The 24980-nt window shown below is 42.0% G+C and overlaps 2 protein-coding genes across 8 annotated transcripts in view; one reads left to right on the forward strand and one right to left on the reverse strand.

The window, feature by feature from the left end:
- Positions 1 to 1887, forward strand: part of nbeab (neurobeachin b) — a 182779-nt gene extending 180892 nt beyond the window's left edge. For all 5 annotated transcript variants that reach the window (XM_070970886.1, XM_070970888.1, XM_070970889.1 and 2 more), the window contains one exon: positions 1265 to 1887. In XM_070970886.1, coding sequence (XP_070826987.1) covers positions 1265 to 1355 — 91 coding nt within the window. In that variant the 3' untranslated portion in view covers positions 1356 to 1887. The remainder of the gene's footprint in view (positions 1 to 1264) is intronic.
- A 326-nt stretch (positions 1888 to 2213) lies between these two features.
- Positions 2214 to 22584, reverse strand: LOC139336703 (serine/threonine-protein kinase DCLK1-like). 3 transcript variants are annotated; one of them, XM_070970894.1, is made up of 17 exons: positions 22319 to 22484; positions 21570 to 21952; positions 21012 to 21358; positions 11506 to 11605; positions 10906 to 11022; positions 10638 to 10732; positions 9639 to 9726; positions 9382 to 9551; positions 8978 to 9097; positions 8629 to 8775; positions 7818 to 7951; positions 7577 to 7654; positions 7348 to 7444; positions 7142 to 7222; positions 6898 to 7011; positions 6005 to 6078; positions 3464 to 5416 (listed from the first exon to the last, which is right to left on the reverse strand). In XM_070970894.1, exons 2-17 carry the CDS (start codon positions 21928 to 21930, stop codon positions 5359 to 5361), a joined length of 2181 nt encoding a protein of 726 aa, XP_070826995.1. In that variant the 5' UTR covers positions 21931 to 21952; positions 22319 to 22484; the 3' UTR covers positions 3464 to 5358. The 3 variants fall into 3 exon arrangements, with proteins under 3 accessions (XP_070826993.1, XP_070826994.1, XP_070826995.1); XM_070970892.1 differs by lacking the exon at positions 6005 to 6078 and having other exon boundaries at positions 2214 to 5416; positions 22319 to 22584; XM_070970893.1 differs by lacking the exon at positions 6005 to 6078 and having other exon boundaries at positions 2873 to 5416; positions 7348 to 7441.
- Positions 22585 to 24980: the final 2396 nt, after the last annotated feature.

Consider the following 24980-nt stretch of genomic DNA (forward strand, 5'->3'; position numbering starts at 1 on the left):
TGTCTGCGTGCACGTGTGGCCTCGCTTAGCAAATCCATGTATGTTTATGTGCGTGCACATGTGTAATGCAATGTTCCCTGTACTGTATTGTGTGTAGGCTGAGGTAAAAAGCCTGTGTTTCATGGTTGTCACTGTGCATTTTAGTAAGTGGAACATCCACCATCCTTTTCCTTTAAATAGACCCCACAGTTGCCATAGAGACAAACATTACCGGGGTATCTTCTGCGAATGCACTTATTTTGGATAAACAGACAACAGCGAGCACACATGCGTCCTGCACAAGTCTATTGACAGGTCAGCAGCGTGTTTTTTCCTCAACGTTTGCATTGTCCAAGACTGGTCAGGAGTCGGATAATGGGTGCCATGGCGGCGCAGAGGTGACAGTGTTCGCTCTGGGGCTGTAAGCCTGACGTCATCATGTGACCCTGGCAGTCAACAGAGGTTAGAGAGTCTGAACATTCAAGCTGCACTTCACAGCCACAGGCCAAATCCCCTGCAGCACTTACAGTCTGACCCAAAACAGAGGCCCGATTCTTAAGATCATTAACTCTGCATCATCACGACTAACTGACTGTCTGCAGAGGACGGACAGTTAGAGGATGAAATTTGTTGACATGTTTAGTTTTTGTGTGAACTACATCACAATGAGACAGAGACTACTAAAATGAAGTATTACATGGTATTTCTTCATGTTTATTTCAGCTCCACTCAACAAATCACTTCAATTAAATATTTTAAGAGGCCCTTGATTAGTCCCAGTCTCCTCCCTCAGTAAGCTGACATGAGGTAGCACAAGTGAGCTCCGCTCCTCAACGGCATTTCCAGAGAGGCACTCTGCCTCAACTCTGTTCATTGTGTGTGAGCATTTATGCCCTGGGGGTGTAGCAGTATAAGACGACCCTGTGAAATCAGCTGCTTTTACTACATACCAGGCAGCCGTGGACAAGAGAGCAAAGGGGCTGCAAAAGGACAGTGGGACTCAATGGTCCACCAGAGGAACCCGTTAATTCACTGTCACGGCCCCTGATGACCTCCTGCGCCTGTTTCATTCACCACACAGGACATTTTAACTAGCTGTGCACATCCATGGAAATGATCTTTGACAAAGAAGACATTTTAATACATGTCGGTTCCTCGGTCATATAAATACACATTATACGTAGAATTGTAAAATCTCCAATATTCGTTTTACATTTGTAGTTTTAGTTTGTGATTTCCTTTTACTACATTTCTAATCTGTTTGCTGACTTTTGTTGCTCCCCAGGACTTTGATCACAGGCATGGTCTCTGGCAGCATTGTGGCATTTAACATCGACTTCAACCGGTGGCACTACGAGCATCAAAACAGGTACTGAGCAGAGACAGATCCACGCGGCGGGAGGCAAGTGCGGAGGCTTTGGAGAAACACCCACCAGCCGGTGACCAAGCTGTGCTGCAGAAGATCCGCAGAGCATGGAGGAGATCCAGTGAGCCGGGCAGTATCGGCATGGTGACGCTTTACGTGCTTACATGTGTTCACGCGGCCTCTAAGGCGAACCTGTTGCTATTCGTCTGTTGCTGAAGAGTCTGGACACACTTTCTGTTGGTTTTCATGTCTTACCTGAGCACCAGCTGATGCATTTCCCCCAAGTGAGTCAACCTGTCGTTCTGGGCAAGGAGAGACTGAGATCAACTTCAGTTAACATAATAAAACATAATCAGTGTCAGCTTTTAGGTTCCTCTTTCAAACTGTGACAATGAAAAACAAAATGAATCCTCTGTTTGGGACATTTATACAACATTTGTATGGCAGACACATATCTCATTTGGAACACTTTTGTAGGAAAAAAAAAAAAAAAAGGTAATCTGTAAATATGGACAATGTAAAGTGTTTCTTTCCTGTAAAGGCTGAGATAAAGATCTAAATGCTGTTAGACTAGCCACCATGTTACCAACACTTATATGAGCCATGTATAAATGTTCAAATGTCTTTGTTGCACTTCAGATATTAGTTGGTTAGTGATACATGTATATGGCCATTGTTTACTCATTGTTATTAACAGTGGTCAGACGTATGTGTACGTGAAAAGACAAAATGTTCATTGTTACTTTGTTGTGTTTGTCTCTATGGAAGAAAAGTCTAATTCAGTGTGAGCTTAGTCCTTTGTGAAATATTGGTTTCTGATCATGATGTCAGCAAAAGAGGATAATAATGATACATCCATATTTATTTTAAATTGAGGACTATTTTCTTTATTGATGGCAAGTAATTAAAATGGATTACTGTAAGGAGTGATTGAAGTGGGATATTTGGAACAGCAGTTCAGTCTTTTTTGTTTCTTCCAAACACATATCCAGAGGATTAAACACCAGATTTGTTGGACAGTGCGCTGCAGCTGCTGAGGTATTTGCGGCAAAGCTGTGAAGGACGCATCATTTTAAAGACATTCGACAATTGTTGGCACTGCCAACATTCAGTTACTTGTGCATCTCACAGTTTTTTCAGTTTACCTATTTTTGCACAAAGTGTTTGTCTATTTTCAATCTGTGAATTCACCAGTTCATGCTGTAACACCTCGCATTGGTGAGCAATATTATGACTGGATGCTGAAAGGGTCTAAGGAAGGTTTCGTCTTCCAAGAATGACTCTGGTCTATTTCTGGTGATATTGAAGCTTTTGCGTCTGCGTTGAATTGAGAAATGAGAAGGCTGTCGATGTAAAATGAACTAAAATATGCAAATAGATTTTGAGTTTGCATTCTGATTTTTCCCGTGGTGCTACAAGACGCCACCCGACCCAAAGCTGAAGTCTTGCATGCGAGCGACTGAAGGCATTGGGTTTACTTTGCTTACCTGTGAAATCTTTTTTTTTTCATTATTATGATTTTAAATTGGTTCGGAAAAAAAGAAAAAATAACGTTTTCTCAGTGATTTGTTTGAATTAGTTTGCGTTTTGATTTCATATCATATGTTTTACGTCATGATTTACATATTCTACAATCTGTTTTTGCACATGTTTGAAGCTTACATGATTACATCAAAATCAATAACTGTAAATTCAACTGCTTTCATTATTTTTGTTGTTTTTAATAAAACTGAAAAAAATACCAGCATCAGGAGTATTTCTTGAGATTTTACTAGAGTGTAGACCACTGACATTCATGCATGTATGAATGTAATCCAAAAGTACACATATCTATAACTCAGTGAACGCATGCTAAATGAGGAACTGAAGGTGGAGTTTTATTGAAGACATTTTTGTGCTGTTTGATTATACTGCCCCCTGCTGGCTCCACTTTTAGTTGTCTTGCAGTTACTTTCTGACTCACGGTAAGTCGCTGATGCACAAGTTTAATTAAAGGCTTTTTATTTCCAGGTTTGGTGTCTTTGCAGAGTACATTGTTGGAGGTTTGCTTTTGAACCATAACAGATTTTTTTTTCTCATGAACTGAAAAGAAGTGTATTACTAGTTTTTGTTCTCATTTCGATTGTTTTATAACATCCTTACATTAATGGAATATGGATGAATATAATACAGCATTCGCATTCTCCATCTGACATTTCCCGTAGTCTCTGAGGACCATTTCGTCAAACTGCATATAATCATTACACATTTTTTTTTAGATGATGAAAAACAGTCTCGAAAGCAAACACATTCCCAAAAAGTCACAATCACAACTTGCTTTCCTTGTGCTTTTTGGTTCACGCTCCTCTAATCAAAAACTTAAAAGCCCTTTTACAACAGAATCAGTGGTGTGTTACATTTCTGTTAAAATACGTATTTACAAGTCTTAACTCAGCTGTGGTATGACTATAGTCTGCCTTAACTGAACCGTGTTCACCAAGACAGCGTGTACAATGACAACAAGTGGTTTCATATCTGACAGGCGTATATCAAACAGTAGAAGACCAGAACAACTGATTTAGGATGTATATTAGTACACATGCAGGTTACAGTCTCTGATGAAGGGAGGAGGACATCGATGAGTATTTGGTCTCTGGTGAACCAGAGTATGAAGCGGTCTGAGGACATACAGTACGAACAGGATAGTGAGCCAGACGTCTTCATCAGGTTTGGTCTGATTAATACAAAAGTGTGACAAAAGTGCTGAACAAATATTTCAAATGAACGGGTTTTACTGGAAGCACTGTTGTGTTTACCAACATTTAACTTCTTTCTTATTTCAGTGTGGAAAAAAAAATCCATGTTACACGAGAGCTGCTTGCCCCAGAGAGAAAAGTGGTCTGTTGGCTGCCAATAACACCTGCAAATGATCCGTTCTCACTCATTCCAGCATTTCGTAGGAAAACTCTGTGCTCAATGGGCAGTACACCTAATTGCACTTAAATCCATATGTGCCGAGGCAAGGCTTTAAACATGCACTTACTACCAACTACACATCACTGACATTCATCTGAACCACCACTGAATCACAACCACTCTCACAGACATTTGACAAAACCACTGTAATCATCCTCAAGCACACAGGTGAGCTGGACACCTGTCAGTCAAACATTAGCGTCCTCAGCACCTTCCCAGTGTATTTGTCCTACACAAAACAACCTGTTCGGTACAGATGATGCTTAAGTTACAATATGACAGCACGTCTTTTCAGTTTCTTAAGTCCTCTTGACTGTGTGTCTAAGGTTTATGCACCAGAATCTTAAGTACCACAGCACAGTAATCTAGATGTCATACAGTACAACAGAAAGGTGACTGTTAATGCTATATTGAATGAGTTATTGTTCAACAAGCTTTTTTTTGTTTGTTTAAATCAGCATGATAAGTGACAGGTACTGAGCATATCACAATATCATGCTATTTAATATTCCCAATAAAAACTGACGTGCCTCATGAAGTGGGTCGTCTTTCCTGCAGTATACAATGTGAACCAGTAGAGGGCTCTAGAGTACTACAATAAACCAGTGCTTTCTGTGTGGAAATAAGGCTTTTAACAGTTTGGCGGGTTTTTTGACAGAAAAGGGAAATTTAAAAACTGTTGCATGCTCTTAAGGTGTATTCTTTGATCCAGAGACTAACGTGGCACTTATTCTGATCAATGCATTTTATAATTGGAATAAAAGCATGATGCTTGGGAAAAATAAAATCGGTACAGATAGGTATGCAGTCTGTGAAAGTCCAAGTCAGCAGGCTTGGGCTCAATCGTGGGTCTTTCCATTTTACCCTCTCCCACTTTCCCACGGAGGGGTGGACGGTGCCGTGGCCTCGGGAAGGCTGTTAGAACGGAGAGATGGGGGAACGAACAGTGTCAGCTGAACTTGGGGAATGGTCCTCAGACTCAGAAGTGAACTCAGCAGGGGAGAGGCTCAAGTTGGCGCCGTGGGACGCACCGCCACCGAAACTGTGGGGAGTGAGCTTCACATCCTGGTGGCGTCTTCGTCGGAAAACTTGCTTCTCTTTATCAAGTGCCGTGGTCTGAGAGAGGGTGACACAGCAGCTACCGTTAGCTTCTCCAAAACAACCACAGAGATGGGAAGTGTTGTCCACTCAACCACCGGCGAGACACTTGGTTAATGTTAAATGAGCCAATGTTAGCATGCAGTTGTGTCTCAAAAGCTGCATTTCTGAACAGAACAGTGCTGTTCTGTAAAGTCTTGTGACTGAGAAAGCTTAACTCCATCTTGTGACACAGAATATTAGTGCAATGCTTAACTAAACCAGAAAAAGCAACACGAGGTCATCAGGTCTGCCAGTGTTAGGCGTGTGTTCTCTGTCAGCACTTCTTATAAAGGAACAAAAATGCAAAACTCATGAAGCAAAGTCCAGCTGCTCAGAGCATCACATGAACCCTCGAATGCAGAGTAAGTAAAGAGCAACTGCACGACCGGGCGAGAGGAAACAGCCACAGCACTAGTGAGATGAAGTGATGGCTCTGATGAGGTAAGTAAGGGCGAGGCATGAAAAGGGCTCCACTAAGGGTCAAACCCTTTGGGGGATGGGAAATGGAGACTGCCAGCACTTTGCCATGGAAGCACTGCATATTAGCGCTATGCTGTGTCATACCTTATCCAGTACAATCCTGGATGCTGGTAGTGGTCCAAAGACCCTGACCTCTGGATGGTTAAGTCCTGGTCCAGCTGAGCAGAGAGAGACGAGCGCAACTCAGAGGATCACCTTGAACTCAAAGCATCACTGAGCTGATTAGCATTAAGGCGCACAGCTCTAAACTTCTGCTATAACTGCTGTGATGAGAGGGAAAAAAACTGGCAGAAAAATGTCATTTCACTGTCAGCTGACACTCCGTCAACTGACAGGGAAATATTTCCATTTGGCAGCTGACAACTGAGTGCTTGGCTTACCTGCAAAGTAAATAAAATGGCTAAGATATGAAAAATGTAGAGGAATGCAACTCTTTCCCTCCCCCCATCAATAGCAAGTAGTAAAAAATAGGTAGTCTGACTTCCAGAATGAGTTCTTTATCTTTCTGCCAATTGCACAAATGCAGCTCAAAATCCACTTTTAAACTATTCCAAGAAATCTTATCTACCAAAACCTAGTTACTGTAGTCCAGACCTTCTAACAACAGTGCTGACAGTCAGGATGAGACGCCAGAGCACACACAGGACGACCCGGCAGCAAGAAGCATATGGATGAACTGAAGTGCATCGTATAGAAAATAAAGCAGGGAAGTTGCTAATTTGCAAATCACAACAGAAAGATGGATAATGGATTCATCTGCTGCCTTTCAAAAGCAGACAATGCTCACTTCAACTTCAAACAAAAGGAATTTTAATGGCACCCAAAAGATTAATAGAAAAAAAAAAGCTTTTGCACACTTGTAGTTGAAAGTTCAAAATTGCAGGTGGTTTCAATTTTGAATGACATCCAAAGCATCGCAGCGAAAGCACGATCATGCATGCAGTGTCGGTGCAAGGAGGCTGCAGGTCGGCGCTTACTGTAATGACTGACACTCCTGCTGTGGTGCTGTTGGGCTTGGGCCTGGTGTTGAAGTGCTTCTTGATCTTCCCAGCCACAGGCAGCTGGTGCTCGTTTTCTGACACGCCATCATCCTGGAAAACACAAACAGCAAACCTTGAGCAACTCCACCTGCTGTTTCCCACTGCATATTCCTTCTTAGCAGCGCTTGTATGTGCACGGCTGATTCTGCTGAAAGCACTGACTTCAAAATGGTGAACTCACATTGACCCATGCGTGATCGAGCACCTGCACCGCTGTGTATCTCTGATCCACCTCTACCTGCAGCATCCCTGTGATCAGGGCCTAAAGAAAGACTTGTTAGCCATGAGCATCCAGTAAAATAATGCAGCCTGAGACACCAGAACAGCAGATCACTGACAGGTTCTGGTGCTTCATACTGTAACAATGGCCGATGAGGAGACACAAACCTTGGCACCGTCTGACACGTTGTCCCAGTATGGTGCAGGAAAATCAAGCAGGCCCTTCAAAATCTGTTGAAAGAGAGCCTCCTGATCGTCACCACTGCTGTAGAGATAAAAACAGCTATTTCATAAACCTCAGACGGCATGCCATCGACATTTTGATTGAATGAAACAGACTGATGTGGCTAAAACACCATTCTTATCAAAGTAAACCTCCTGAAAATGGAGCACATACCCACGGAAAGGAGGAAAGCCACACAGCAGTATGTAAGTGATGACACCAGCTGCCCAAATGTCAACCTTGAGGCCATACCTGTCATTGAAGAGGAAAATACGAGATATGACAGAGACTAAACACATCTGCAAGCAGCAATAGTCCATGAGTTCGATTAGATTTATGCTAATTCTTTCTTCTTTCTTTCACAGCAAATGCCCGAATGCTCATGCCTCAGATGGCTCAGATGGCTCTGACTCACCCCGTCTCAGCAACAATCTCTGGTGCTACATAGGTGGGCGTGCCGCACACAGTGTACAGGGGCCCGTTGACAACGGTAGCCAAGCCAAAGTCACCTAGCTTCAGAGATTTACTTCCATCTTGGTGTTCATAGACCTGTGTAAGGGAAAGCGAGAAATCACAAATCATTCCATGTGATGATTGAGCACAGAGATGACTTCAAGGAGGTGGGAAATAAAGGGATTTGCTTCATTCGCATTTAAAAGTACAGCAAAAGAACAGCATTCAATTCATTTGTGAAGAATAGAGCAACTGCAAATACAGATGGTCACTGTAGTGTAAAACTAAGATTTTGGCTTAAATCATCACATGAATATTAACAAATGAACAAGTAACAAAGGGCAAGAAACTGCTGCTGTGACTGAGTCCACTCATATTTGAGGAAAGTGTCTGGTTTTAATCTCAGTCTCCTTTTTTTCGGTTGTGAATGAATGATCTTCTAAAATTAAATTCTGGAGTAATAGATCAGACTGCTTTAGATCTGGGTCAGGCTAACAGAGGGGATGTGTTTGAAATCTGAGTGCTAACAGACCACAGTGAAAAGATGCTGCAGTAAATACCTTTTGGAGCTGTACAGTATTTTCATTTCATTGTTTTATAGTTGCATTCATGTATGTTTCATGCCTTAATGTTGGTAGTTTGAAGCGTGTACGTGCAAACTTTGGAGGGAATGTGCAGGGGGATTAACAGGGAACATGAACCCATGAGGACTGAAGATGGGAAGCTTTTACATATTGCTGCACTCATTGCCAGAATCTTTGTGCCATACTTACCAGAAGGTTTTCTGGTTTTATGTCTCTGTGGACGATATTGAGACTGTGCAGGTACTTGATGGCGCTTGCCAGATTGAAGAGCATGCAGCTGGCGTCTCGTTCTGTGTATTTGTTAGAGGAGGTGATTGCATCGAAGAGATCGCCCCCCTGGAGAAAAAGTATTTGGGATGTGAGAGAGTACTAAAAAGGCTGCAGGGGGTTTGACATGAACACTTCATCTGTTTTTTAGACTAATATAAAATCATGACACTCGAGTGAATACAGAACCAAACGTACTGATGAAAAAAAATCACAATGAGCCCTAAAATACAACTTTTACAGCATTTGAGCTTGAACTGTCTAATAGTACCTTCACCAGCTCCATTACAAGATACAGCTCACTGTTGGTGTCCATTTCCTCGATTAAAAGCACGATGTTGGGATGTTTCACACGCCGAAGGATAGACACTTCACTCTGGATCATGTGCTCCTGGGTGATAAAAGACATTCAGTCAAAGGAAAACATGTAAACACTGACAAGGCTTAAAGGACCAGTTTGTAGGCTTTAGTGGAATCTAGTGGTGACGTTACAGACTGCAGCCAACTGAATACCCTCGCCTCAACCCTTGCTTTGTCCATTCTGGGCTACTGTAGAAACATGATATGTACTAATGACAACATAATTATGAATATTATAATACATTTCTTCCATATTTTACCTCTGAATCTTTCACACTGGCCCTTTAAATAGGTTCATTTGACAGTGTTACTCACCTTTCCCCTGCATTTATCTTTGCTGATGATCTTCAGAGCGTACTCTCTTCCAGTGGATCTCTCCACACACTCTCTGACCACAGCAAAGTTTCCATCCCCTAAAGCCCTCCCCACTTTGTACCTCTCTGCTATGGAGGAAGGGATTGATGGGTACTCATCCACCGACTCAGCTGTGGAGCAAAACAACAGACAATCTTAGACGTAAAGGGAGAAATAGCAGCCTTTTTTGCAAACAATCTCTTTTCACTGTGTCTTACCTTCGCTGCCAGGCCCATCTCCTTCATCCATGGAGCTGCAAACCTTAGTAGAAGCTAAAGACAGTGAGGAGCCACTGTGCTGAGAGCCCTGGAAAGAAGAGACAGCCGTGGAGTGAGAAAGAGAAGCCAGACACACTGATGCACTTGTTTTACACAAACTTCAGAGAAGGCAAAGCTTGTAAAAATGTGATTACAGTCAGCTTACACAAAGCCTATTTGTTCCACTCTGCCAGCCTTCAGTACGCAGTTTGAGATTAGATAGAAATAAATCAAGCGTGGTGAAACATTATATTAACCTTACCACCAGAATAAAGACTGGCACGTGGTTGGAAAAGGGACTGAGAGGAAATAATATCCTCTGCCACAGCCACAACACCAACCCCAGTCAGCCTGATGATTAATTGATGATGGTATCAGTTGCAGCTGGATTTTGCTTCAGAGTTGACTGAGCTATGCAGTCTCAGAACTTGCTCGCCCTCCCCAGATCTATGATAATCACAGCGCAAACGCAGTGCTGCAGTGCAGACGGAGTTTCATCGACAAGAAAGCACAAAAGCTTCATAACACATGAACAAACACAGCCTGTGATGACAGAGGGAACGTGACGTTTGGCTGCTTTTTTGTCGTATATTAGCCGATATTTATATCTGTACACAGACCTGTGATCACCTGTGCCATCTTTTTAATATCTCTCAGTAATACAAACAACACTGGCAGCATCCCAGCAGCATCACTGAGCGACAAAAACAAACAGTTAAGTCAATAATGCATGCCTTGAAGAGGCTCACAAATATTTGTGAGGCAATATTTTGAAGAATCAAATTTACTCATCAATAAACTACAATGAGTTTGTTTAATTCGTAGTCACTAAAATACTTTTAAATATCCTTCATCGACAAAGAGAATTGTTAAACTTCTTCTTCCTCTCTGTTAAAATATACGCCATCATATAAAATAAACCTTAAAGGACTTGTTTATAGCAACATCATCTTTTATTACCTGTCGTCTTCGGAGGCTAGCTGGACTGGTTGGAGAGGGGCTTGGAGACTTTCCAGATCGAGGTGTGGACAGCTGACTGCCTGCAGTGCCATTAGCTGTCGGTGCAGCAGAAACCAACAGTCAGCATAACGACGACATATAAACCAAAATGTACTTTTTATACATAATGTACACATATAATCTTATAAGAACACTGTGTGAAGTGTGAGAACAACAGCGATGCCATTGTTTCTTTGTGTCAAGACATAACAGACACACACACACTCACCTGAACCAGTGGATGAAGGGGACTTGCTCCTTCGGGACATCCCGCCACCTCTCGGGGAAGAGCGACCCTGCAAAGAGGGGAGGCGGCCATATGATGCAGACTTTGCCACCCGGCATTCTGCAGAGAAAGAAAGAAAAGACATGAGAACGTCTGCAGCTGCAGAGTGAGGACATCCTCTCTATTCTGACCTGCGCATTCATCAAACACACACACACACACACTTCACAGCTATGAAACAAGGTCATGTGAATGAATGAGGACAATGTCCTTCGTACCATCTGTATTCAACATGAAGCAAATCTGTACTTCAGTCCTCACTACACCAAATGCAACTTTATTCTGTGCTGAAGCTGTAACACAGCTCCACTGAGGCCTTCAGCGAGCAGCGGTCTCTATAAATGATCATATATATGAGTACAAACTTGCAAGAAGTAGTACAATAATACTTCTACTTTTGGGATCTTCAGTGTTTACGTGAGCCACAAAGGAGGTTTAAGTTGATGGCATGAGGAGCCACAAACAACACAAAACCTGAGATGTGTCAGGCCTCCACTCTGCCCACTGAGTGATCCAAGCCTCATAGAAATTAAAGATTTTTACCATTTTCATCCAAGTTGAAGTCATCCTGATAACGGAACTTCTCAGGGCCGCAGGCGAAGAATATATCATCCTCCCCGAAAAAGTCCTGCAGGCAGGTGACCTTTTAAAAGATGGAGATGTTTCTGTCAGTTACAGTTTGATATGCAACGTGTGGTCTCCAAATATTAATTCAAAAGAGGCTAATGTTGTCTTGAAATAGCAAAAAAAATAAATAAATAAAACAAGCACGAGAGCCATACAAGTGTGAGTATTACTTTTCAATCAGTGCACTGACAGTGTCTGTTGCTGCACTCCCTAATCCGTTTTGGGCTTCTTCCAAACTTTAATGGAGCATCTCAGAAGAGATCGAGTCACATTTCAGTGTGTGAGGGCAGTGAGCAACAGCCCAGAAATACCTCAGAGAGTCATATCGTTTTCAGATGGTGTATTACCACAGCAACGATGACATCCTTAAAAAAATACACTGCATGAAATACTCCACCTCACACTCAAATGTGCCATCATCACGAGGCTGGTGATCAGTTCAAAGAGAGGGAATTGAAAATATACATCGAAATGATCTGATTAAATCTGTAATTACAGTTCGCAGTTATATTGTGATTCTATCGATGATCAAGTCAAACCAAGATTTTTTTCTATTTCAAACTGGACACTGCAGAAATTTTATCATATTAAAACAAAGACAAGTCGATTTTGTGCAATCAGAAGGACACAGAGCAGTTTATCCTAAGACAGACAGCAGATAAAGCAAATCCAGGAAAGTCTGGACTGTGTGTGGAAAACAAAAATGAAAGAGAATCTGATTATTTCCTTTTTGATGTAGGCCTGCACACTCAATTTAAAACAGTACAGAGAGTATATATCTGATGTTTGAGCTCATCAGCTTCATTGATTTTTGTAAATATCTGCTTACTCTGAATCTGACGCAGCAACATGCTTCCAATACATTTGGACAGGAGCAACAGAAGACTGGGAAAGTTGTGGAACGCTCCAAAAACACCTGTTTCCACAGGTAAAAAGGTTCATTGGTAACAGGTGATAGTGTCATGATTGGGTATGAAAGAGGCATCCTGGAAAGAGCGAGGTTCACCACTTTGTGAACACATGATTGGATAAAGGATGTTACTACATGGGTTGGGAAGACTTGATAAAACTGTTGTCAGTAAAGCTCATTTGCAGATGTTGCTGAGTTCTGTTTGTGTTTACATATTAACTTATTTGGAATCAGGGTTGTTCATTAAAAAACTCAAACAGCTCCACACAAAGCATCACTGTGACTTCAGAAATAATTTATCAACAAATCACTTTTTAGCCTTGACCTACCATGAGTCATTAGATTTGGGGAAATCTTCCCAAATCTTGATTAAATACTTGTCAGAACATAAAGCACATCTTTTTTATTGATCAAAAACAACATTAAGGTCATCTCAACACGGCTGGATTAATGATGTGTGACTACAGCTGAGCAGACACGCTGTAACTGCATATTCAAAATGGCCAAAGCAGAAAGAGAAACCAGCGCTACAGTGTGTACAGCATATGAATAATGCAATTAACATTTCCCTCAAATGGTGTATCAGCCTGGTTGCATATGAAAATGTCTCTTGGGTGACTACAAAGAGAAGAAAAGCTTCTCTCAAACCTGTTGGATATTATTCAGTACAGTCTGTGACAATGGCATCTGCTGGTAATTAAACTGCTTCAGTCCCTTGTGTTGTAACGTTAACTGCCCTCCATTGTCTTTGAATATTCAATATAAAATAATGTTAAAATTTGTTCAGGGAGGCAATCACATCGAGACACAGTGAGCATATTATTCCTCAAATTGAAGTTTTTATACAATTTACTGCATCTTTAAGCCCAAATCTGATGTGTGAGGGCATAACAAAATAAAGGTATTACAAAATAAATCCAAAAAAATAAGCCTGAAATGTGAAATTGTGATAAATTGCTATTTGGTAAGATGTTAAAGGTGACGTTTATCCAAAGGACGGCTTTGATGCTTTCGAACTTGTGTCAAAATAAGACGGTCACCACATACCCTTTTATCTTTTTCACTTTTCTACGAGGAGAAACTAAATGACGAACCAGTTGCTGCCTCTGCTGCTCTCATTAACGCTGAAGCCCATCACAGAGGATGCACTGTCATAAATAAATGAAGACGCTGATGCAGTCCTGACCTTCTTCTCAAAAAGGTTATTGATGTGCTTCATGGTAATGGATGGATGGAAAGAGAAAACAACTCAATCAAACAATCTAGAAATGCAATAAAAAAAAAAGCTTATTAAAAAATATAATTTTGAAGTGGAATTGACTCTGGAAAACATAATAGCAACTGAATTAGAACAAGCTCATACCTTCAAGTTTATGACACCATACAGCATTGTGTCTTCATCAGCTCAAGGATCCATTCATCCCTCTTCTTCCCTCCTCTCCCTTATCAATGTCACAGTAAGACTAAGGCCAGCAGTAACAAATTAAGAAATAATAGTGACAAAGATGAGTAAAAGTGATGCGAATTTATTAAGACACTGTGATACTACAGTACAAAACTAAAATTGTTAATCACTAGTTTCGCGCTACACTTAAACACTGGGACCAACTCATTGCAACAATACCCCTCAAAAACTCAAAACTAGTTCATATTATCCCTCAAAACCAGGGGTTGTATTCACATTCAGAGAGCTCCTAACTTAGCCTGAAAATTTCTAGCAGGGAGACCGAACTTCGGAGTGATTTTAGAAACTTTAGGTGCGCTCCACTGGTACACAAGCTAGCCAACATGGCGGCCGACATCCACATACAAAACACAAGAGCTCGCCTCAAACTGACGCCAAAATATAAATCAACGTCTTAAAAAACACATTAGCTGAACAGATTAAATGACTGTTTTTAAATAAGATATTTTAAGGAGAAGTAGGCCACTGCACAAACCTTACGAAGCAGGGGAACGTTATAAGCAAACGACGGCAACTCACACGGAACAAACTTTATAACTACGGTGTCCTGTACGAGCCCAAACAGCCATAATTGCTAAATCAGGGGGAAACACCGCGTTGCAGCGACACCTACTGGACTATTCAAGCTACTGCTTTACATCGACATCCAAGTAATATTAGTATTAACTATCAGTTGACATAACTTCATCATAAAAATAACTCCCATCAATTACACCAACAATGTGGAAGCCCACTATAGCCATGAAAAGCTCTTTTGCGAGCCTGCAAGGTCAAATATTTCAGTTATGATGATTTCCAGTTATAGTGTTATTGCGATGGGTGGGATGTGAGGGCATCTCGAATGAGATGGAGCACAAACATTAAATGTACCTATATATAAAAACCCTTTTCATGTGTGTACAGTTTTGCCTCTTTTGCTCTTCATTTTTACGTGTGAGAAATGAAAATGTTCACAGTCAACTTTATTGGCCAAATGTGTGTGTACATTCAAGGAGTGTGACTCTGGTATAATCATTCCATTGCACACAAAAAATAAATGAATGAGTAAGTTAAGTCGTGCAAAAATCTAAAATTAACAATAAACAATATGAACAAAGATTGATGAGGCAATAAACAATATATACAATGGAATTAACAGCGTGCAGGGATTCATGTTGACAGTGAGTGAATGTACATGTTAAATCTGCATTAATGAATGATAAATGGTCAATCAGTGGATGTTTTGGTGTCAGAGGGTTAGTGATGCTGTATGCCTGCTAACTGTTCATCAGGGTGACGGCTCGTGACTTAAGTGCTGAGACATAGAGCAAAGAGGGCCAGACGAGAAAGCCACCATGTCTCAGCCCGACTGCCCTCTAACCATACTTTATATTAAATGCTATCTTAAGTAATGATGTGCCAATATTCTGGTTTCCATTGTACAAATGTCAGATTATTTTGGAAGACGTTTTTAAAATAGACAATAATTAAGAAAATACAAATTATGGAGCTTTCATTTCTTGACTTTATCCAGAATAATGAAATCCTGGATTACCCGCCACACAAAGGGATTGGTTTATCAGTAACCTGCAGCAAAAGTACCTCCAAACAGCTAAAGGTCATTCAGCCATGAAAATTTCTAATAAAAATTGCTCACACAGTGTGGCTTAATATGGCCCTTTTCTCTGCAGACACCCCCCTCTGACAGCCCCTGCCCCCTCACCCCTCCTCCAGAAGAGCGACAGATCCCAAAGGGAGGGGCGCTACACAGCCGTTGCCATGGAGACCAGACAGAATCTCAGATGAGTTTGAGACGATGAGAGGGACACGGCTACTTTAAGATCGCCGTTAGATCCTATCTGGAGCACCAGTACAAAGTGCAGGCAATAGAACAGCCTCACCCCCAGGCTGGTAAAACGGAGTAACATAGAACACCTTGTCACTTGACACTGTGGGTTCAAATCTGGTTTCATGCACCCCCTGTCCCTCCCTATCTCGATCTTACAATGGTCCAATAGAAAAAAAAAAATGGCTGACAGTTTGAAGTTACAATAAGCAATACGTAAATCTGTCTGGACAGAAATGACATTATTCCACAACAGGACGATGGAATCAGATCTAGATGGTAGACAATTACTACTAAGGGTTAAAAGCTATGAACAGAGACATAATCAACGACAGTGTCCGGGTTAAGAGTGACAAAATATGAGCTGCTTCATGTAAGATCTCAGTCCAAATGTGGATCACTGATTTCATGAGAGCCACTCTTTATTTTTTATATGCAACTTTTAAATAAGAGTACCTCGAACTCATAATGGAACAGCAAAAACGATGGCAATCATGAATCTGCTGCTTTATATTGATTACTTATGCCTGCTGGCTCAGTGACACAGCAGCTCCATCAGTCCTACCATCCCCCCTAACACACACACACAGGCACAAACACTCCTTGCTGTTCTGTAGCATCCTGTGCAAATATTGATCGCCAGGGTTTAGTCTGTGATTTCCTCCAACACAAGCATTCCTGAAGAAAGAACACACAATGGGAGGTACGAATGCTATTAAAATCATCCATCTGAGCCATGGTAAAGACCATAGATTACACAAAAGACACAAACTGGTACTAAAACAAATCTCTACCAGTGGACAGGTGGAGCTCTCCAGGGTGCTGAATCTCCTCTTTGAAGTGGAAGGTTGAACACAACAGCCAGTCAAGTGGTTCAGGGTCACCTGGCATGTATAATTTTAACCCTGTAATAATTCATTTTCAGGGATTGGAGGTCAATTATTTGCTGTAATGTACTTGTTTTCCATAATCTATTGTATGTCCCCATGCTCAGAAGAACACAGCAGTCCAGTAGAAAGAGGAGTGGATGTAACTCAACAGACAAACACAATCAAAGATTCAACACAGGTCTGCTGCAGGATTCTGCAGTTGCCTCAAAGACGGATATGAGTAATAGCTGCCTTAATAAGTGCAAGTCAGCTCCGTGAGGGCATTCATAAGGGCACGGCCACAACCCAAGCACACAATAACACACATACAAGCCATTACACTCGCCCACACATTTCCAGCGTTCCTAATCATAAAGTCCAGTTTCTATATTTAGCCCTTAAGTTCTAACAATGTCTGACTCTCGGCAGCAGAAAGAAAGGAGACCATTTCACAACATTTTTCAAAAAGGCTTGCTTGCTGATGACTAAATTTATCACAGTAATATAGGACAGGTCATGGCATGAAGGCGACTTTGGAAAGCTTCATAACATGATTAACTGTGTGTCAGCATGTTCAGAAGTCATGTTAAACCACCCACTGATAATCATGAGATAGGACTGTTGTTAATTGAAATATAAAATGACTTAACAATTTGTGCATCTCTGCAATGATTACTTATATTTAATAATGCAGACCCTATATTTGCTATATACATAGCTCACAGGACTCATTTGACAAGCTGTACACTTCTGCAGCATTTCAATTTAAGTAAAACAGCAACTTCAACTTCAGCTCAAGCATCAGAACAAAAAAAGAGGATAACAGAGAAAATTTCTTCTCGATGCCAAATGCAGTGGGACAATGAGGGAGTCGCTGCTCTGTGTTTAACAGCCAAGTCACAGCAGTAGGTGTGAGGAAAGCCAGACAGCCTCCCTATCTCCCTCATCCTTCTTTCTCCCCTTTAGTCACAGTGAGAGGTTTAAAAATGTTGAGGTTTAACAATGATTTCTTACATTAAATAGCATTTATTTCAGCAGGAAGAGCACTATACACTTTTCACTATCTTACATTTGTACCAAAAGGTAGTTAGTCCGTCGATTGTTAATGAATATTATGAATAATGCCTCCATCAGGTTTCTAGAAAGGGCAAATAGTCACTATGCATCACGCAGAAGTGACATCTGTGGCATGAGCAGAAAACAATGGAGATTAATTGTGGGCACACGGGCCAAACAAGGAAATGACAGAGTCAAGGTCAACATGAGGGAATGAATTGGAAACATCAGTTAGATTCTGCTCTCTGGCACATAGAGCCCCATGAATCTCATAACCGCTTCCTCTCTGTATTTAATCTCTAAAGCATGAATGGGCTGTTTATCAAATCTACTGATGCCTAATTTTACCATGGAGCATTAAACCTCTGCTTTCGTGCATTGATGTCAAGCCAGGAACTGTCCTCGGGTGCTGTGTCGACATCTATTTCAGCAAGAACTGTTGACTAACACACAGGGAAGTTAGCGGTATGCATAACACAATTATGGTGCAAAGCCATATCCATTACAGTGGGTGTTGGAGCGCCGTGGGGTAAGTCTCCTTAGACATATTCAGCCACGCAAACGTTCTCTGCTCTATCACACACACACACACACAGCAGCAGGATCACACCAGGCCATGTTTTTGTGCCTCAAAGGGCCTTGTCTGTTCCTAAATCGCTTCCTCTCTGCCTTCTGTGTGTAATGCTCTGAGCGTGGATAATGTTTTATCAGTAATCAGTCATTCCAGGTTTATAAAGCACAGTCTAGGATCGTTAACTTTGTCATGTCCATGTGGGCATGCTGAGCCTCACTCTCATAGCAGAGCACCATTACAGAGTGACTCAGCAGTATGGAGGGATTACGGCCATGAAGCAGAGCGACCTGCTAAGCGGATCCACTAATAGAAACATGAATCATAAGTTCAAATATGAGTAAAAACAGAAATCAGCAGATTGATTGTGCAGCAGAGGAATCAAGAGGGTGAAATAGACATACAATTTTAATTAAATAAATAGTAAGATTGAATGATTGCGTTTGGAAATTCTGAACATGTTTCTAAAACAAACTTGCTAGTATTAGTTGCTTCTACTGACTGCCATCGTCTCAGGACCAAAAACCACAAGCAGGTCAATTACCAAAGGTTAAACACCCATGAAAACAGGCACTTTGATGCCCACAGGGGTTTATTTGGCCATCTGGAGCCACAACATGGCAAAAACTACAAAAAGCACAGGAACTAGAGCACAGATCTGCACTGCCAAGCACACAGCACACTAGTTTATCATTAGGAAGGCATAGATGACACTAAAACCCTGAAGAAGCAACGATATCTAGCATTTACTGTTTGACAGACAAACGCAGAACGACAGAAAGAAACTGCAATTTCATGTCAGTTCATGCTTTGCGAAACAATCTGTATTCCTAAAATAATTCAGAGCATTTGTGAAGGCAGATTTGTTTGTTGGTGTGAAACCCCCAACTGTTCCCTCTACACACAGAGCAGCTCCCATCCAGGGATTATTCTTCAGCCATGTGCTCCGTCTTGCCGCCATGTGCATAATAAGGCCGACAGACCGAGCGCTGCATCTACAGTGTGAGCCCTCTCACACTACACCTACAGTCCTGACATCACTACTGCACCGCTCTGCCGCAGAGGCTGTTCCTTAGCAACCAGCTCAGGAAACCATGTCACCATAGAAACCATCAGAGGAAAAAAAAAAAAAAACCTCATTATATTTTGTGATAAGGTGACTAATGTAGAGTGAAGGTGATGGAGTTCATGAATACTTTTAGTTTCAGTTCTACGTCCTCTTGCCCTTCCACCTCATCTCATCAAGCAAATCCAACATCCCCTGTAATGGTAATAACATCCAGAATGTTAATTAACGTAATATATAAGGGTACAATGTGGTGTGAAATAGGGGACTTAAGCCAAGAATTATCAATGGCACCAAAGTATGATACTGTAAATAATGACTACTGTCCAGAAAGTTCAATACAATGCATATATGTATGTTTATATAAGAAAGGAGAGTGCAAGAAGTTTGGTATTTAGGTGCTAAAACACTGATCACATTGTCTCTCTGGTGCTAACTTACTAAGTGAATATCATTCAATAATGTGCTACTGTTTGGGAGGGAAAGGACAAGGAGTCCTAGAAACCTATTTCTTGTAATACATTTAGCAAATATTCCCAGCTGACGTTGAACCTACTGGGCTCTCTCTTCGGGTAAGGAAGCAATTCTCCGAGACGTGAACGGAGGACAGAACAGACCACCTCTAATGTCAGAGGCAAAGCTCCAGTTTCTCTAAAACCTCAAATTTCCCTCACTGTGCTAGATAAACTAAATGTGCGTTGATGGCAAATGTGTGCCACGTCTGCCTCGTGTGCAGTGTGCTGAGATAAGCTGAGACACAGTGCCACAAATGGGAAGACAGAACGTGGAGAGAATATTTAAGACAAAATGGCAGAATACCTGTCCACACGTCCAAATGTATCTGGATACTGTACACAGTCAAGCTATGAACAGATGTGCAGAGGTCGTGCCAGGCTCCTTTGACTTCTATCCAGCAAAAGCATCCTTCCCTCTTCCTCTCTTGTAAGCAATTAACGTATCAGTGGTTGAGCAAAAGGTGTAAAATAATGGCACTCTCTCAGGTATAGAGCACGTAAGGTTATCCTGGCTGTTTTAGCTGCAGTCATTAGTTTGATATAAGCATACTGTAAATAAACAAACTAGAATATGGGCTACATGAGTGGGTTAGCATCTCTTACATGTGTGGAAATTAGGTCACTTTTTCAAAAATGCAGATTAGCCAATGTTAGCTACAAAAGTGCAACCAGTTTCACCAACTGCAAGCACAACACAACCAGAGTCACAACATCAAACTCATCCAAATATTCACTGAGACGTTTTTCAAGCAACTTATGCCACTTTAAGTGTAGCATGCACCTAGAAAGACATGTTTAATGCTTCCTCTCTGGGTAAGAGGGCACTGAAAGACATGCACAGACAGGTGATTACCTTGACAGGTATACAGTATGTCACATTTTATATATACACGCGTGTGCAGCTATAAAACCTAATATGGGCTGTGTACTTCATAGTGTGACCACAGCTCAGCAGCATTACACACAGTTAACAGTTAACCAAGGCCTGTTCTCCACACACAATAATTCATCTGTGCTGTTATATTGGGATCTTTTTGGTTTGTTCTCCAGTAAACCTTAAAAACCTGCGTTTGTTAATATCTTAAGTCTGAAAAATCAACAGAAGTGAGGTTCACAGAATCACCACTTGAGATGATAGCACCTACCATCTTGCCGTCAACAGTATATAGCCTTTTGACGACTCCAGAGTCCAGCTTAATGGCGTCTGTGATGTCAGTCATGACTTGCTCAAAGGAGTGTGCGGTCTTCTTGTTGAGCAAGATCCGTACGGCCTTGCGGGGCTTTACTCCACTGCGGACGATGGTTACCAGTTTGGGCTTGATAAAGTCCTTGCTCTCTCTGGTTTCTAGGTGTCCACTCTTGCCACTGCCGAGGGAGGAAGGTTCACGGACGGACACGAGAGTCCTAGCACCAACTGACCAGTTGGGATTTACATTCTTTGTGTAGTCCACCTTCTTGTAGGGCTCTATGGATGCACAAACATAGCTCTCTCCTGCAGACACATTAAGAGATGTTCTAGTTATGCACAAAAACAAGCAAAGACACAAAAAGCAACATCATCTACCTCTGCTCTGGACTGCAGACGTCATGCATTTTGTGTCGACCTGCATCAGCTGTTAACCTTGATGGAGTCTTTAACTTTCACTACTCCATATAAACTAAATCTGTGGGAAAACTGACATTAATTCAGGAACACGACTCACCTTCCACCAGCTGGTCCATGCTGGTGATCCTTGTTGTCCCATCGATGGTGTATATGGTCCGCACCCCCTGTGGCAAGTTGACATTATCTGACAGTGATCTTGTGAGGTCAGCCAGGAGTGCTTCTATGGACCTAAATCTCTCCTGAGAAATGGCATACACAATCCCTTTGAAGTAACGGTCCCCATTGCGGTAGAAACGGATCTTCTTGGCCTTCTTTTCTGAGCTCAGTGCTTGCAGTGTCCTGGTTCTGTACAGGCTGCAGTGAGCACTGTGAGTGGGACTGGGGAGCCCATTCCCTCTCGAGCCCCTCCGGGTGTATCTCTGAGCCTTGTCCCGCTCATCGAAGTGCTCCAGCTCCATGACTGTGCAGTGCTATTATACCCTAAATAACACAAGGAGAATGCTTACTATTCGCATAGGCTCTTTAACTTGAACTTCCTTAATACATGAGAGGAACCGGGCTGCTTACACCTCTACAAGCATTGATGCTGCCACTGATGCTCATACACACATTATGAAGTGAACATGTCACACCCATTTCATGCTCACTGGTAGCTCTCCAATTCAATGTTCATAGCAATGAAATTTACATGCATCTGCAGAGGATAGCAAAACATCAATAGTATAGTAGCCTGTTTAGGGACCTTAGCTGGAAGCTTACTGTAAATAAGAGCAAAATAACGCTAAGATCAGGCAATGAAACCGCATAGAACATATGGTTGCCTTCAGATGGTGCAATCGCTCTTACCTTTGAGGTGAGGACAGGACAGATGCAGTAAAACGTGGATCTATGAGCGGAACTTATCTCAATGAATCATTTATTCATCTGATGCCTTGGATGAACCATGCGTCCCTTTGTTGCCCCTGTGATGGTGCTCTGCCTGCGCGCCTGCCGTGTGTCTACTCTGCTGTGCGCTCACATGCAGGGAGGAGGCAGGGCTGTAGCCGGTGTCCTCCACCCTCCCCTACTCCTCTGCCATTGCGGTGATTTACACCGGACCGCTCGGGTGTCGTGCACGTTACAGCCAGAGCGCGCCCAGTGCGCGCATGCGATGCGTTCGCGTTGAGGTTAACCTGGTGACCGAGGCGAGTGGCTAACGATACAAATTCCTACCTGTCCTTTTCGGAGACAAACTCACGCGCAGGTGTAGGTGATGTAATGAAGTGGTTCAGACACAGCAGCGCGTGGATGTACGTGATCAGCGGCTGAAGGACGCATTCCAAACAAGAACTAATGAACATCACTTAAGTGCGAGCAGAGGACCCCCTGATGGGTAGTTTGCATGTGTTTCTGTCAGTGCTCCATAGGTCTCCATCTCACATGAATACCTGACGGAGTGGGTCTAGGTCACACACACTCACACACTTTTGTGGCTATCAGCATTTTTTCAACCTGATGCAAACACACTTACTTTATTACAGGGCTTTTATCCAGCTGGCCTGCTGAAGGCATAATTTACTTATCTTCAAAGTTTGGAAGGTTATTTTAAAAAAGGTCACAGTTTGCTGATCAGGCTGTCCAACTTAAAGATCTTGATGGACAAACTTGTGACTTCTCTCTGTTCCTTTCTGCTGGTATCTTAAAGCATTATGGGAACATGAACCTGTTTTCACTGTCTTTGTGGCTCAGTAGAGTGTGATGTCTAGATTTACTCTACGGATCTAAGGAGGCTGTCATATACTGGACAGATTGTGATATTGACCTATATAATACACTGTACTTGACTACTTGTTTAAACCTCAATATGTAAATCAATGGTCTTGAATATAAAGGAGACACGAGCGTGGATTCAGGCCTGTGTTCGCCTGCTGGTCCAAACATGATCTTGAATATGACGAGGGATGTTATGTTCTAGCCCTCCTCTTCATGTGTTTGCTGTAATCCTAATCTGGAGGGAATTAGTTGAGTGGTGTCATGTTTCCTCTACATATTCACAAACTCTATTGTATTTCCCAGTCTTCAAATCAGAGCATCTTCTCAACGCTTCTGTGACCTCCTGACCTTTGTCAGTGGTCCAGACACGACAACCACAGAGCTCACTGCAGTGCACAGCTGCACGAGGAGACTCGGCCTCCAAATGCTCTAAAGTCTACCACATCCTTTAGTAGCAAGCAAGGCTCTGACAAATTTCATGATTTAATGTTTTGTTTTTGCAGGTTAGTAAAGTGATTGAGAAGCACACACAGAAACTGCAGAATAATAAAAAAAAGAAAATCCAAATCATGTCAAGAAGATGCATTCACCAGAAGGTCTGTGTATGAGTACATCAGCCATCTCTGACAATAACCAATCCCGTGACAATCGATCAGATGCTTCCTCCAGCTGACGGCCTGACCACAGTGCATACCCCTCCAATACTGTAGGACAAATCGGCTGTTCCCCGGGGACAAATGCTGCCAGTGTGCCAGGATCAATTTCTCTCTGCCTTGTTTCAGCCAGTGGAAATAACTTTTTTTTTTTTTAAACCACAGATGGACCTGCACCCATCTCTAAGCCATGTCATGTCACTCCTGGCCTGGTGGACAGTCCACCTGAACAGACTACATAAACAAACGTCACCATATCCCCGACAGAACAAAGTCAGATTGATTCACCTCTGGCTGCAGTGTTTCAGCAGCAGATTTCACAAACCGACCACTCGGCCCCTCGTCTATGTTTCAAAGTGCAGCATCGAGTTCTGATACCCAGACGCCCGAGAATGGAAATCAGCCAGTGTCTGTCGAGGACTCCTCCAGGAGAGTGACCTCTGCCCTTTGACCATTTTGGCTTTACTAGCTGTTGGATGCTAATCTTGTAATCATTGCTCTTTCAACTTCGACTACGGTATACAGCAACTTTGATTGTTTGTTGTTGTTGTTGTTTTGACAGGCTTTCTCTCACATTATTGAGCTACATCTGCAATGTTGTGATTTGCCCGAGGGGGTCCACATGTGCACTACATGTCTGTATGCTGTAGGTCTTCATTATGGCTGACAAACGAGCTTGCTGTGACAAAGTCTAGTCTGGTAACTGAGTAGAAGTGCTTGCAGTTTTTCACCAGTGTTTTGTTTGTAAAGCTGCAGATGACACTTTCACATAACACCAAGAATTATGGCAGGTGTGCATCTCTTCAGCTGCTGAGGTAAATACATCAGATCACTCATTTTATTGCTTTTTCCATTTGACAATTTCAAGAACAGTCAGTTAAATTAATTGGTGTTCCTATTAATAAGAAAAAGAATTTACAAAATACACCGTGATTATGATAAAAAATACTTGGTGGTAATTGATGTGTTGTAACACATTTAGCCACTAGATGGCGGTACTACGTTGACAGTCAAGATTGTGTTTACTGGGTGTAAACAGAATAAAACTGCTCAAATCCACCCTGCTTTCACCAGCAATCCCAAAAATCTTCAAAAATAACGAA

The sequence above is a fragment of the Chaetodon trifascialis genome, chromosome 9, assembly GCF_039877785.1.
Source record: "Chaetodon trifascialis isolate fChaTrf1 chromosome 9, fChaTrf1.hap1, whole genome shotgun sequence".
In the NCBI taxonomy this organism is placed as follows: Eukaryota; Metazoa; Chordata; class Actinopteri; order Chaetodontiformes; family Chaetodontidae; genus Chaetodon; species Chaetodon trifascialis.